At 45.6% G+C, this 14,283-nt stretch overlaps 1 protein-coding gene across 1 annotated transcript in view; it reads left to right on the top strand.

Moving 5' to 3' along the window:
* The window catches only part of LOC134453664 (solute carrier family 13 member 2-like), a 14,211-nt gene extending 439 nt beyond the window's left edge, over positions 1-13,772 (top strand). Inside the window, exons 2-11 of the mRNA XM_063204455.1 lie at positions 597-733; positions 2,261-2,463; positions 4,389-4,569; positions 5,439-5,561; positions 6,192-6,401; positions 6,861-6,967; positions 8,839-8,954; positions 10,000-10,161; positions 12,578-12,715; positions 13,647-13,772. Of these exons, the coding sequence (XP_063060525.1) occupies positions 597-733; positions 2,261-2,463; positions 4,389-4,569; positions 5,439-5,561; positions 6,192-6,401; positions 6,861-6,967; positions 8,839-8,954; positions 10,000-10,161; positions 12,578-12,715; positions 13,647-13,772 (1,503 nt within the window). The remainder of the gene's footprint in view (positions 1-596; positions 734-2,260; positions 2,464-4,388; positions 4,570-5,438; positions 5,562-6,191; positions 6,402-6,860; positions 6,968-8,838; positions 8,955-9,999; positions 10,162-12,577; positions 12,716-13,646) is intronic.
* The last annotated feature ends 511 nt before the right edge of the window (positions 13,773-14,283 follow it).

The following is a 14,283-nucleotide window of genomic DNA, read 5'->3' on the forward strand; positions in this document are numbered from 1 at the left end:
TTTTAGAAATCTCCTTTGAAAAATCCACTTTTTGAAAAATGTCCCATTTAGGGGGCTGATAAACACTTGTCACAATGATATTTTTTTAAATATTTGTACATGTAAATGGGTAAAAAAATATCCATATTTTAGAATATCCACATACGGGTAATCAACACAGCACTGTAAAGTTCTCTTGGAATATTTGCAATCACTAGCTGCATTCATTTTCAGTTACTGTTTCAGGTAACTGAAAACATAGCATAAACTCCAGTTATCAGTTTGTTGTGAATAAGTGGTGACAAAACATTTAAGTGATGTCTGTAAATTGGTTATCATACAGTAAATTGGTTATCATACATACATCATACAGTGTCGATGCCGTTGGGATGGAGGACTGGTCCTTTAGACCAGCGGTATCGTACTGTGCCTCCCATTGCTGGACCGTTGTAGTTGACGAGGTCGCACGTTCACGCTCCAAGGGAGACGAACAGGTGCAAGATGACCTCCAGCACATGTAGGCTTATGAGGGTTTTCTTTTTGGAAACTGAAAAACACATGTTCCTGGAAGGCTAACTATCAATCTAAATCTTCATATCTCCCTATGTTATCCTCAGGTATGTATCCAGTATCTCAAGGACTCCAATATGCTTTTCATTGGGGGTTTGCTGGTGGCCATTGCTGTGGAGCACTGGAACCTTCACAAGCGCATTGCCCTCCGCGTGCTTCTCCTGGTCGGCGTTAAACCAGCTTTGTACGTCGCCGCTATCTTATCTCCGGAGAGAGAGATTGCATTTCCTCAGATGGGGCCTTTTATTGTTTGTTTGTTCTCTGTGTCTTTTTTTCCTTCCTCTCCCTCTTTCTGTACCTTGTGTGTTCTTCTGCTACTGCTTTATTTTCCTTTTCCTTTCCCTCTGGTTCAACCTTTTTGTTCTGTTCCTTTCTCCTCTCCTCTCCTCTCCTCTCCTCTCCTCTCCTCTCCTCTCCTCTCCTCTCCTCTCCTCTCCTTTCCCTCCCACTCTCCTACATTATTCGACATAACACGCCACTCCATTCCTCTACTGTAGATGGAGGGTCATTTTGTCCACTGCCTCTTCTCTCCTCTCTTCTTCTCTCCCCTCCTCTACCCCTCTCTCCTCTCCTCTTCTCTCCTATCCACTGCCTCTTCTCTCCTCTCCTCTCCTCTCCTCTCATCTCCTTTCCTCTCCTCTCCTTTCTTCTCCTCTCCCTTCCTCTCTCCTGACCTCTCCTACACTACTCTGCAAATCTCTCCTCCTCTCCTGTCCTAGACTGATGATGGAGTTCATGGCAACCACTGCCTTCTTGCCCACGACGTGGATCAGTAACCCCTCTTTGGTCTCCTCTCCTCTCCTCACCTCACCTCACCGCTTCTCTCCTCCTCTCTCCTGACCTCTCCTACACTCCTCTTCTGTCCTCTCTCCTGACCTCTCCTACACTACTCACTACAAAACTCTCCTCGTCTCCTGTCCTGTAGACTGATGATGGGGCTCATGGCCCACTGTCTTCCTGCCCACGACGTGGATCAGTAACCACTCGTCTAGTCTTGTCTCATCTCGTCTCGTCTCCTCTCTTCTCCCTCTCGTCTCGTCTCCTCTCCTCTCCTCTCCTTTCGTCTCCCCTCCTCTCCTCTCCTCTCCTCTCCTCTCCTCTCCTCTCCTCTCATCTCCTCTCTTCTATTCTCCCCTGTTCTGCTCTCCTCTGCCCTGCTCTCCTCTCCTCTCCTCTCCTCTCCTCTCCTCTCCTCTCCTCTCCTCTCCTCTCCTCTCCTCTCCTCTCCTCCTCCTACACCACTCACCATAAGTTCTTCTCCTCCTCCACCCTCTAGACTGATGATGGGTTTCATGGTGACCACTGTCTTTCTGTCCATGTGGATCAGTAACCACTTTCGTCTCCTCTCGTCTCATCTCGTCTCGTCTCATCTTGTCTCATCTCCTCTCCTCTCCTCTCCTCTCCTCTCCTCTCCTCTCGTCTCGTCTCGTCTCGTCTCGTCTCGTCTCGTCTCCTCTCCTCTCCTCTCCTCTCCTCTCCTCTCCTCTCCTCTCCTCTGCTCTGCTCTGCTCTGCTCTCCTCTCCTCTCCTCTGCTCTGCTCTGCTCTGCTCTGGTCTCCTCTCCTAAACCACTCGCCATAAATGCTAGTGATGTTGACTATGATGCTAGTGATGTTGGATATGATTCTGTCCTCTTTTGAAAGTCGCTTTGGTTATAAAGCGTCTGCCAAATGCAATGTAATATCAATGTAATAAATTCTCCACCCTGTAGACTGATGATGGGCTTCATGGTGACCACGGCCTTCCTCTCCATGTGGATCAGTAACACGGCCTCCACCGCCATGATGTTGCCCATCGCCCACGCCGTGCTGGACCAGCTGGAGAAGACGGAGGCCGAGGCCGACGAGAAGGAGCTGTGTAGCGGCCAGGAAAACCAGGCCTACGAGATGGAGGAGACCACCAAGGAGGACAAAGGTATACTGTTCAGGGCAGGGATGCGTTTTATCGAAAGCGTAGTTGCTAGCCAGTTAGCGACTCGAGGAGCTGCCAATGAGAGAATGCATTGCGAACAACATAGTTAACAACTATAGTTTCGAGAAATTTACCCCAGACTTGCATAAAGTTGATTTACAGTAGATTTACAGATGTAATTACAACACCAGTAGTACGGTATCATATTATTACTAAGTTGAATCCATGTAATATCATACCTGCACTAGTGTTGTAATTACAACTGTAAGAGCACTTCTACTTCTACTTCAAACAACTCCGGTACTGTTACATGCCTGATCCCACTAACATCCCTAACACCGAATGTATGCAATAACATGGCAATAGGCCACAAGGTATGGTGCTAATTAGAGATGTCCGATAATATCGGCCCACAGATATTATCGGCCCGATAATAGCATAAAATGTAATATCGGTCAATATCGGTATCGGATTTTTGACCTATCAAAACCGATATAATAATGATTGAATTACTGTATACTTTTCTCCTTAATTATTTTTCTATTTTGCACAGACAATGTTAATATTTGGAAAGCTTTGTTGCATTCGAGAATGCATCTAGTGGGGCATTACAATAAAATTAAGCACATTTTGTTCCACAACAGCAGATTTGTAATGTTACCTAGAATTTGTTATGAGGAAAAATAACCCACATATATCGGCATCGGTATCGGCCAATATCGGATTCGAAAACTGAGAGTTGGACAATATCGGCATATCGGATATCGGCAAAAAAGTCAATATCTAGACATCTCTAGTGCTAATGAGGGTCACCAAACTTACCTCCAGGCCTCTGTAGTATAGTATAGCAGTATAGTATAGTATAGGCAGGCACTCACTCTCTCTCTCTCTCACACACACACACACACACACACACACACACACACACACACACACACACACACACACACACACACACACACACACACACACACACACACACACACACACACACACACACACACACACACACACACACACACACACACACACACACACACACACACACACACACACACACACACACACACATTATATGTACCTACAGGTACACTGACGTCGTACACACATACGCAGTAGTGATGAGATGATGTCCTCAATGCACATGTATGTGCATGTCTGGTTGTGGTTTTGTGTAATAGCTATTGGGAGGCATGTAATTAAGACATTATGTTGCCGTCTCATCAATTATCTGCCTCAATAAAAATAATGAAGGCTTGATGTGTTGGGTTAATTTGGCACAGGTAAAAGATACAGACGCTTTACAACATCCACATCCAGATTTAGGAACAGCACATACCCACAGACTATCAGACATCTTAACCTGCTATAACCTCTACAACTCAACTCCCTATGCACTTCACCTTTAATGCACTTTAACACTCAGGGTAATCTGTAATTTAACTGCTGTCCAATGACTGCTGGGCCCTTTCTGTTATTGTTATGTTTTCCCATGTTTATATTGCATGCGTCTTGCTGTTGTGTGTCTTGTCAATTGTATGTATTTGATGTTGGGGATATGCCACGAAAAATTCCTACCGACTTGGTCGACATGGCAATAAACTTGAACTTGAACATGTTATCCCTGCTCTCTCTCTCTCTCTCTCTCTCTCTCTCTCTCTCTCTCTCTCTCTCTCTCTCTCTCTCTCTCTCTCTCTCTCTCTCTCTCTCTCTCTCTCTCTCCACACTGCCTGGGGGCCTGGCAACTTCTGCCTCCACTCATCACCCCCTCTCTCTTTCCTCCTTTATCTCTCTCTCTCTCTCTCTCTCTCTCTCTCTCTCTCTCTCTCTCTCTCTCTCTCTCTCTCTCTCTCTCTCTCTGTTCCTCTACATCTCTCTCTTCCTCTTTCTCTCCTTCTCTCTTCCTCTCCCTCTCCCTGTATCCTCAGAGAACGCGGCGGAGGCCGGGCTAGCGCTGGCCATGGAGGAGAGGCGTCTGCGGCGTGAGCGGGTCTACAAGGAGCTGTCGAAGGGCATGAGTCTGTGTGTGTGCTACTCGGCCAGCATCGGGGGCACGGCCACCCTGACCGGCACCACGCCCAACCTCATCCTTAAGGGCCAGATGGACGCGTGAGTGAGGAGTTAATAATAATAATAATAATACTTTCGTTTTATATAGCGCCTTTCAAAACACCCAAGGACGTTTCACAGAGTGTTGTGTTGGAAAGTGTGAGTGTGTGTGTCAGTGTGTGCGCGTGTGTGTGAATGCATGTAAGTGAAAGTGCTTGTGGAACTAGCAGCCATAAGCCTCCAGGAAGAGATGTGTCTTAAGGTGTTGCTTAGATGGCCAGTGAAGGGGCATTCTGGATGTGGTCGGGCAGATTGTTCCAAAGAATGGGAGCAGCAACATGGAAGGCTCTGTCACTGGTGGCCTTGAGCCTGGTACGAGGGACGATCTGCTGGCCCTTGGAAGAGGACCGCAGGGATCTTGAGGGGTCATAGGGGTGAGGGAGGTCTGTAAGGTAGTGGGGTGCCAGACCATGGAGTTGGACGTGGTGAACAGTTTACAGCAGACTTGTATAAAGTAGATGTGGAAGTAAAAGTTCAAAGATCCATTCACAGCTTCTAGGTGCTGGTAAACGCAGAAATATGCAATACTTCAAAAGGAAAAAGTTTACCGCACGAAACGCGTTGTTCGCTCTAAATAAAAGAGCATAAAGTCAAACAAGTGTGCGGTAAACTTTTGACAAGACACACAAACAGCAATATTCACCTTAGTAATAATATCATACCACTAGTGTTGTAATTACACCTGCAAGAGCACTTCTACTTCTACTTGGACAACTCTGGTATACAGTATATGTCGCCATACATACACCATACCTCCTCCTTAATGATACTAAAATTGTTGTTGTTCTCTCTCTCTCTCTCTCGCTCTCTCTCTCTCTCTCTCTCTCTCTCTCTCTCTCGCTCTCTCTCTCTGCCTGTCTCTCCTTCAGACTGTATCCAGGGAATGGTGGTATCATTAACTTTGCCAGCTGGTTCGGTTTCTGCTTCCCCAACATGGTGCTGATGCTCATCATCTCCTGGCTCTGGCTGCAGTTCATGTACCTGGGTTTCAAGTATGTGTCGAATTGCACCGAGGCCACACAACTTGTTTTGTTTGTCCTGTCACAAGAGACAAGTATAAGCTGCCTCTTTCATCGACAAGAACTGAACGTTGAAGTGTATAGCAGAATGTCAGACAGTTGCAATTACAGACATGTCTAATCCAGCTCTCTCTCAGGAACAAGCAGACATCACCAGTTGTAACATCTGAATGATAATAATTACTAGAAATGAGTCCAGACCCCCGCCAAGGAAGCTGTTAGATAGAACATTTGACTGTATTGCCTCTATTTTTGTATTTTAAGTCTTTCTGACTTCTTTTTGTGGAGTTAGAAACTGGAAGGTTTCGCCCTGTCCTGCAATTCAATTGTCGGTCACTCGAGGCGTCAGGACTCTGTTAGCAATGGTGAAGAATCTTTAAAAAGGTCCTGGTTCAGGTTCGTGATCCGGATCACCACCAGAGTTTAATCACTTGCATCTTGGGTCATTTCCAACAACTCCACCATGTTTCATCCAAATCTGTTCATGAGTTTTTGGGTTATCCTGCTGACAAACAGACAGACAGACAGACAGACAGACAGACAGACAAACAAACAAACAGGCAAAGTTTTAACGCCTGTTGTTCTTGTTGTTCTCCTCCACAGCTTCAAGAAGACGTTCGGCTGTGGCACCAAGTCGGAGGGTGACAAGGCGGCCTACCAAGTGATGAAGGACGAGTATAAGAAGCTAGGCAGCATGACCTTCGCCGAGGGCAGTGTGCTGACGGTGTTTGTGCTGCTGGTGCTGCTCTGGTTCACCAGGGAGCCCGGCTTCATGCCTGGCTGGGCCACCGTGCTCTTCAACAAGGAAAAGGAGTGAGTGGATGGATTCCTTTTTTCTCTTCTTCCTCTCCTTTTCTCTGCTTACCTCCAACAATAAATAAATACAAATAGATATGCACAGAACAATCTGAAGAGTGCTGTCCTTTGCTTTCTTTATTCATCTCTGCTTACCTCCCTCATCTCCTCATTTTCCTACTCCTCTCCCCCACTTTCCTACTCCTCTCTTCTCCTCTTTTCTCCTCCTCTCCTCTCCTCTCCTCTCCTCTCCTCTCCTCTCCTCTCCTCTCCTCTCCACTCCTCTCCACTCCTCTCCTCTCCTCTCCTCTCCTCTCCTCTCCTCTCCTCTCCTCTCCTCTCCTCTCCCTGCCAGTCTTGCTCAGTTCTAAAGAATTTTGGACTCCTTGAATATACATTAACGTGGAATTTTAGAATCTTGCATTATTGTTCCGGAACTCACTCTGAGCCTCCTGTGTGTGTGTTTGTGCATTTAAGGTACGTGTCTGATGGCACTGTAGCCATTTTCATGGCGACGCTCTTCTTTGCCATTCCCTCAAAGATACCGCGATGGCTGTGCCGGGGCAGGTCAGCTGATATGACAGGTAGGATCAAGTTCCCCTTGAATAAACAATACTATACAGACACAATGTCCACTGAAAGTGTCCTTGTGTATGTCGTTTACTGAATTTCAACAACCCTCCCCTCCAGGGACAATAACAGCTTTGGCTGGCTGGACGCTGTACAAAACCACCTGAAAGGCCCTCAAGGCGAAACAATACATACAAAGTAATGAGGACCCAATTCTGGGCCTCCTCTCTCCCCGGGCCCTGGCCAGCTGACCTCTTTGTCCCCCTATCGGCTTCCCTCAACCCCATCTGTGCTTGAAGGAATGAATGAATGAAAAAAGACCTAAGGAACTTTTCAAATTCTCTTGTGTTCTCATATTCAATTCACTTTATCATGGTGTCAGATGCGGTGTTTACCAAACACAGGCAACCTGTTAGGATTGCTTACATTTGAAAAATAGCTTTGACCTGGAGGTGTGTCATCAGGATTCATTTTGGAGGACACCACTTAACCCATCTTGAGTTACATGGGAGAATTTCTCAGCACTCATTTCATTTGTTTGTCGCAAGCCGGCAGTTTCCTAGAAGCAGCAACGTTCAGGTGCATGATTCTGGGGACTGGATGGATACATGTTGTCCTCTTTTAAAGATATTTTTGTGTTAATGGAGCTTTATAGGGCACACCTTTCCATATGTGGAAAATGGAGCTGTCAGCTGAAAAGACTTAGCTACATTATTACAACAGTATATATGTATATTATAATGACCTGGCTGGCCTGACTGGTTTAAGGCCTAGGCATTGTCACAATGTTCATTATAAATGTTTGTTTCACTGTTATCACCCCAGAGTTCATTTACAATACAGGCATGACAGGGTTGAGGAAAACAGGGCAGGAAGATAGGCCTATTCACAAGCGTTTTCATTGCTGCTGACATTGTTGTTATACATGCAGTACATCAGGAACTGGTACCATAACGCACGCCATTCCAGTGGAACATAGTAAGAGTTGTTGGGCAGATTTTATAACTGTAGCACTACACAACTTACGACTTGGTCCTTGCTATTCAGGTAACAGCCAGTTTATAACAGGGGCCACGTCTTAATGGGTTAATCTGGAAAAATCAGATATGATAGCCATCAATTGTATGTACTCGAGTGGATTATCATTTTTGTAATCCCATCAAATGTACTGTATTAACATTGGTGCACTAACACCCATGTAACATTAGACAACAGAGACCTACGTACTTGACTGATAAAAATCATTTTGAAGTGCACCCTGGACAGAAAAAAGGGCCACTTGAAACAAACTAGAGCAGGAACCTCTGTAAAACGCCTGGTTGGAATGCAGTACATGACTGATGGGATGAGTTATTGAGTGCCCGGAACGAAACGGAGGAACAGAGTGTAGCAGGGTCAGGGGTGGATTATTATTCCCATGGGCCCCTGGGCCAGACAACAAGAAAGCCCCCCCCCCCCCCCCCCCCTCCTTGGGTGTTGCTAGTTTACAGAACGATTCAGGGTTTTAGGTCAGGTGTGAGAGTCTAAATTGTTGGGAGGGTTGTTGGGGTTGTCCCTCAAGAACACCTGAAAATACAAGTGTGATGAACGAAAAAAAAAAAAAAAATACAGAACGATTCAGGGTTTTAGGTCAGGTGTGAGAGTCTAAATTGTTTGGAGGTTGTGGGGTTGTCCCCCAAGAAAACCTGAAAATACAAGTGTGATGTTAACACAATATGATAGTGCAAATACAGAGGCCAGTCTGGTCTGGCCAGATGCTCAGGGCCCCCTTGACTCTTGGGCCCCTGGGTCTGGGCCCAGTAGGACTGTGTAGTAATCTGTCCCGTAGAGGGGCCCTTTCACCACATGCGTTAATGGTGACACATTACACTGATTTATGTTGCAGGGGAGACAGAGAAGGCTCCACCGCCTCTGCTGAACTGGGAGGTGGTCCACGAGAAGATGCCCTGGAACATTCTACTGTTGCTAGGAGGCGGCTTCGCTCTGGCTCATGGGAGTGAGGTACTTGTACTGTAGGCCTACTGCACAGCTCACCGTTCTCCTTCAAGCTGTCTCTTTGTTTCTCAGACTGATTTGCCTCTCTCTACTTCCTTTCACTGTCTGTCTGTCTGTCTGTCTGTCTGTCTGTCTGTCTGTCTGTCTGTCTGTCTGTCTGTCTGTCTGTCTGTCTGTCTGTTTATAATGTCTTTCTCTTGGCCTTTGAAAAGTCAAAGTTATAAATCAATGACACATACAGTGATACATTTTTTTCCGTCATTTGTTGTAAAGCAAATAGTTAAGGTATTGTGTGTATGTTTAAGCTTACTGTCAAAATGCACAAAAATTGCCATGTATTTTTCCATTATGTGGTCTCAATTAGCTGATTTTTCAGCTTCTGATGATTGAAACATTTAAAAATGGATTGCAGTTAAATAGGCCTACAGTATGTGTGTCTACACAGCACGTTTTTAAAGAAAGATTCAGTGTTGTCTACCTGTCTACCATTTATGGCTGTTTTATGCTTGAGGTAAATTATTTACACCGTAAATCGTTATATTGTCAAACACAAGCAGATACTGTACAGTAAGTCCACACCAAAACAATAGACAAGCAGAACTCTGTGATCCCATAGAAAAATATATATTGCTGCTTACACAGTATCAGTCTTGTCTTGCCTTCTCCAAAATAGATAAGGGCAGACAGGGCCGTAACCAGACATGTTCAAATACGGAGGTCAAATACTGCATGCTGTACTGTATACTGTACATTTAGAGTGCTTCAAATACTTCAGTCAAACTCTTCAGGTTGTTTTTATTAATCACTGCCTTGAGGATAAATACATTTTTTAATTGTATTCCTTATATTTCAAAAAAATCATTTGTTATAATTAATTCAATTAATAATAATTATTATTTTACTCTAGTTAAAACCCTATAGTATATTGTGTTTTTATTTGTATTTTTTTATATTTTAAAACGAATAACAACTGAGTATGATAACAGACCATACAGTATATTGTAAATCATTATTTTTATTTTTTATTATTTCATCGTCCTCTCCAATATAGAAATCTGGGTTGTCCCTGTGGCTGGGCCAGAGTCTGGAGCCCCTGAAGACTATCCCGGACTTTGCCATCGCCCTGCTCATCTGCCTGCTCATCGCCACCTTCACAGAGTGCTCCAGCAACACGGCCACCACTACCCTCTTCCTGCCCATCCTGGGCTCCATGGTAAGCAGCCTAGGCCTACCTAACAAGTCCGACAGGCGGACAAAGATGTGTCCGTCTATGCACTCTGCCGCCTTGTGGACACAGGAGGGAATGACAATTTGAGGAATACGTTTCAGACCGACCGACGGACGGACATACCCTCTCATAGAAAAGCTACTGTAGGACGCATCTAAAAACTACTAACTACAAACTACTAAACTACTAAAAGAAGGAAGGTCCACACACGCTGTTGCTGCTCTCAGTTAATTCCACTCAACGTTTCAACCAGTCTAGTCTTCGTCACCTAAAAACATTGTGTACAATACGTAAACTGGGAACAGCAACATTGTGCAGACCTTTTTTCTTTTCCGTTTAGTCTGGCACTTGCTTACTTGGATGTGCGCTGCGCACTCAAAACACTTACAACATAGCCCTACTCTCATGAGATGCGTATAATACAACTCCATGTTAGGGACCACTTTCACGTTGAGGGTTATGCCATTTCACATTCACATGTTGTTTACACAAGTTGTTTTACATGTAGGCAGAGGCGGAACAATTGTACACAGGGCCCCAGGGCAATACACTAATAGGGCCCTCCATACGGCCTGCCAAAGTCATAATAGGGCCCCCACAAACAATACCGAAAGGCACTGGGCCCAGGGGCAAATGCCCTGCTCGTCCCTCCTACAGCTCCGCCACTGCATGTAGGCTATGTGTTGTTCACGCCATGTGGGCCACCACCAAACTTACCGCGCGGTCACACCGCAGGCGTTGAACGCGTGGAAAGATGCGGAAGTAATTGACTTTGTGTGGGAGAGCAGGCGGCGAATGAGGCAAACGCGCCGGGAGCGTTTCCAGAGGCGAGGGCGGTTGGTCGAGATTCCTGGCCGAACGCTTCAGGTTGAATCATTTTCCTCATTCAATGCCCCTGACCAGTGCTTTCCAGGCAGGAGTCAGCAGTGTTGTGGCTCTTCAACGCCATCGGTCGCGGCATTATCCTGCCCATCCTGGCCTCCAGGAGGAGCAGCGTAGGCCTACTCTCATGAGAGGCGTACTGTGTGGGTGCATCCCAATATGTGTCCTTGCCTCCTCCACTTGTGCTTGTCTCCTCGTCCCGCCTCCTGGCCCCTCCTCCGTGGAGAAAACTATAAAGTTTCCCAGGTGTCAGCCTCGCCACAACAACTTTTGAGGGACTGTTTTTCATTCACCATCCCAATTGCAAATGAGAAAAAGACTTTACAATTGAGCTTTTGCAAGATATTGAAATATAATGCTGTTGTCAGTGATGTCATCATGACGAGAAGCAAGTGGAGGAGGCAAGTGGAGGAGGCAAGGTCACATATTGGGATGCACTCTGTAAGTTAGCCAGGCCACGCCCTCCGAGTGACGTAACCCTAGTTTGGCCAGGAGAAATACAAATATCGTTTTGGAGCCTTGGCGAAATTGGGAACTCCACCCACTTTGTCAGGAAGCAATCAATTTTTGAGTAGCTCCAACAGCCCTGGGTGGACTTTGTGCCTAGGTTCAAAGGATTATGTACATTTTTTTTTACAACAATCAAAATGACGTTAGGGCTATGCAATGTGTGAAGTAAACACATGTCCACAGTTAGGTAAGGGCAGCCTTTGATGTTACAATCGCCAGTTAGCTTGGTTAATCGATATAGCCTACACGTGTAGAAAGACGGAAAGAGACATTCCCCTTTAGTTTCTTAGGTCACGCCCATGCATGTGCACCGACAAGAAGCATTCAACACAGGGAAGTGCATTGCATTGATGTACGTTGAACACAGTGGTGTAGTCTACGTAGAACGCAGGTATACGGAGTATACCCACTTCAGTATACCCACTTAAAATTGATTGGTCCATTATTTAGAATAGCATAAATATATACAGTATACCCACTTCAAAAAATGTGCGAATATATAGTATACCCACTTCAAAAAAGTAGACTACACCACTGGTTGAACAGCCGCATATATGAGAACAGCCCCTCAGAGGTTGAGGAGTGCGCTGCCAGGAGTGTTTACAAACGGGAAACCCATGCATAGAATACTCTAAAGGAAGCCCATTGTGTGTTTGTATGTACTGTATGCAACCACACTGACACACGCCACATACAGTATGATGCCCAGGGCCGTAAAGAGACATTTTCAAATCCCGGGGTCAAGTACTGCGTGCTGTACTGCAGTGTACGTTCAGAATGCGTCAAGCTCTTCTGTCAAACTCTTATTTTCATTAATCACTGCCTTGAGGATAAGTGGGGGTGGTGTAAACCGACTGAATTCATCATTGTTGATCATATATCGATTTTCATCATAAAAAAATGTAGATACATTTTACATTTCTGAAAAAAATACTGAGGACATGACCTCTGTGTCCTCAATGGTAGTTACGGCCATGATGATGCCATGCTGCTCTGTGTCCCTGCGTAGGCCTCTGCCATTCAGCTGCACCCGCTGTACGTGATGCTGCCCAGCACCATCTGTGCATCTCTGGCCTTCATGCTGCCCGTTGCCACCCCACCCAATGCCATCGCCTTCTCCTACGGGAACCTCAAAGTCATTGACATGGTAAGTATGGGTAGTGATTAAAGAAGCACCCAACAGTTTTCTTTTTTTCCCGTTTATAATTGCCTGACACACAGTTTGGGCTGTTACCCTTCCATTGGGTGGGATTTGAACCTGCAACGCTCTGATCTTAAGACCACCTGCCTACTCATTAGGTCTTGGCTACCCCCTACTTGTGATATATTATTGTCTGGCCATTGGTTAGGCTTTACTGGGGCCAACAGAGGACAATGTGTTGGGGGCCCAAATCACCTTTCTCTTCAGTGTATAGCAGGTTCCCAGGTTATGGCACCAGCATAAGCGCCGCGGGCAAGTGCCCATACTCATGAACGGCGTGACGTTTTCCATGTGCGTTACACCCATTTGTGGGGGAAAACAACCTATGCAAGTCAATTGGTGATGTTGGGGTTTATTAAACGAAAGATACGGACCTGTAGACTAGCGTTGTTCACGCGCAACATGCTGAAAATGTGCTGTGTTGCCGGCTGTTCAAATAATATAGCCAAACAGCCGTGGCTGAAGCATAGAATGTGTTCATTTAGGCTACCCGATGTAGCATGTAAGTCAATGAGACATTCGGTTTGTTTTCACCCATAAAGGGGCGTAACGCAAATTTAAGAGCAAAGTACCCGGATGGCCGTTCATGAGTATGGCTACCTGGGTCGAATCTCATATATCGTCATCTTCCAAACCTTACCTTGCATATCTCTGCTTTTTTTCCTCACTTGTTTCATCTCATCACCTTGACTGCCTATAATCAAAATATGACATAGACCCCAAATATTACACCAAAAGACACTAAAAGGTTTATGAGAAGGCTACATTGCTGGATTAATTCCAATAGAAGTTGGAAAACAAACACAGATATTTTGTGTTTAAACAGATTTTTCTCATGTCGCTGTCGTTTTTTTCTTTTTCCATTTTTTCCCCACAGGCAAAGGCTGGCTTTGCGCTGAACATTTTGGGTGTCTTGTGCGTGCAACTTGCCCTGAACACGTGGGGCGTGGCAATGTTCGACCTGAAAGAATTCCCAACCTGGGCCAATGTGACAAAACCTTAGACAACTGCACTATACTGCCCCCAGTGGAGAAGAGCAGGAGAGAGGGAGAGAGAGAGAGAGAGAGAGAGACAGAGAGAGACAGATAGAGAGAGGGAGAGAGAGAGAGAGAGAGAGAGAGAGAGAGAGAGAGAGAGAGAAAGAGAGAGAGAGAGAGAGAGAGAGAGAGATAGAGAGAGGGAGAGAGTTACAGAGAGACGGAGATAGAGAGAGATAGAGAGAAAAACGCACAAGGCACAGACAGTGAGAGACGCAGCCACACACTGGCTCCCTTCATCTTTAAGGAGTGTCAAGTTGGGGGCCTCTTCTCTGCACTCTGGACCCATAAACCCTTTTTTTGCAGAGTTAGTTTGTTCCTGCAATAGATGCTGTTCTCAGCAAAGGAAAACTTTACACTCATTAAGAAGATCTTTGCCCTCCACCTCCTCTCTGAACTCGGACTGCTCCACATGTGCTGTGCATGTTGTGTATGTTATAAAGAGGGGTTTAAAGGGCAGCTTTTAGAGTAGTTGTT

The sequence above is a fragment of the Engraulis encrasicolus genome, chromosome 8 (genome assembly GCF_034702125.1).
Source record: "Engraulis encrasicolus isolate BLACKSEA-1 chromosome 8, IST_EnEncr_1.0, whole genome shotgun sequence".
NCBI classification, from domain to species: Eukaryota; Metazoa; Chordata; class Actinopteri; order Clupeiformes; family Engraulidae; genus Engraulis; species Engraulis encrasicolus.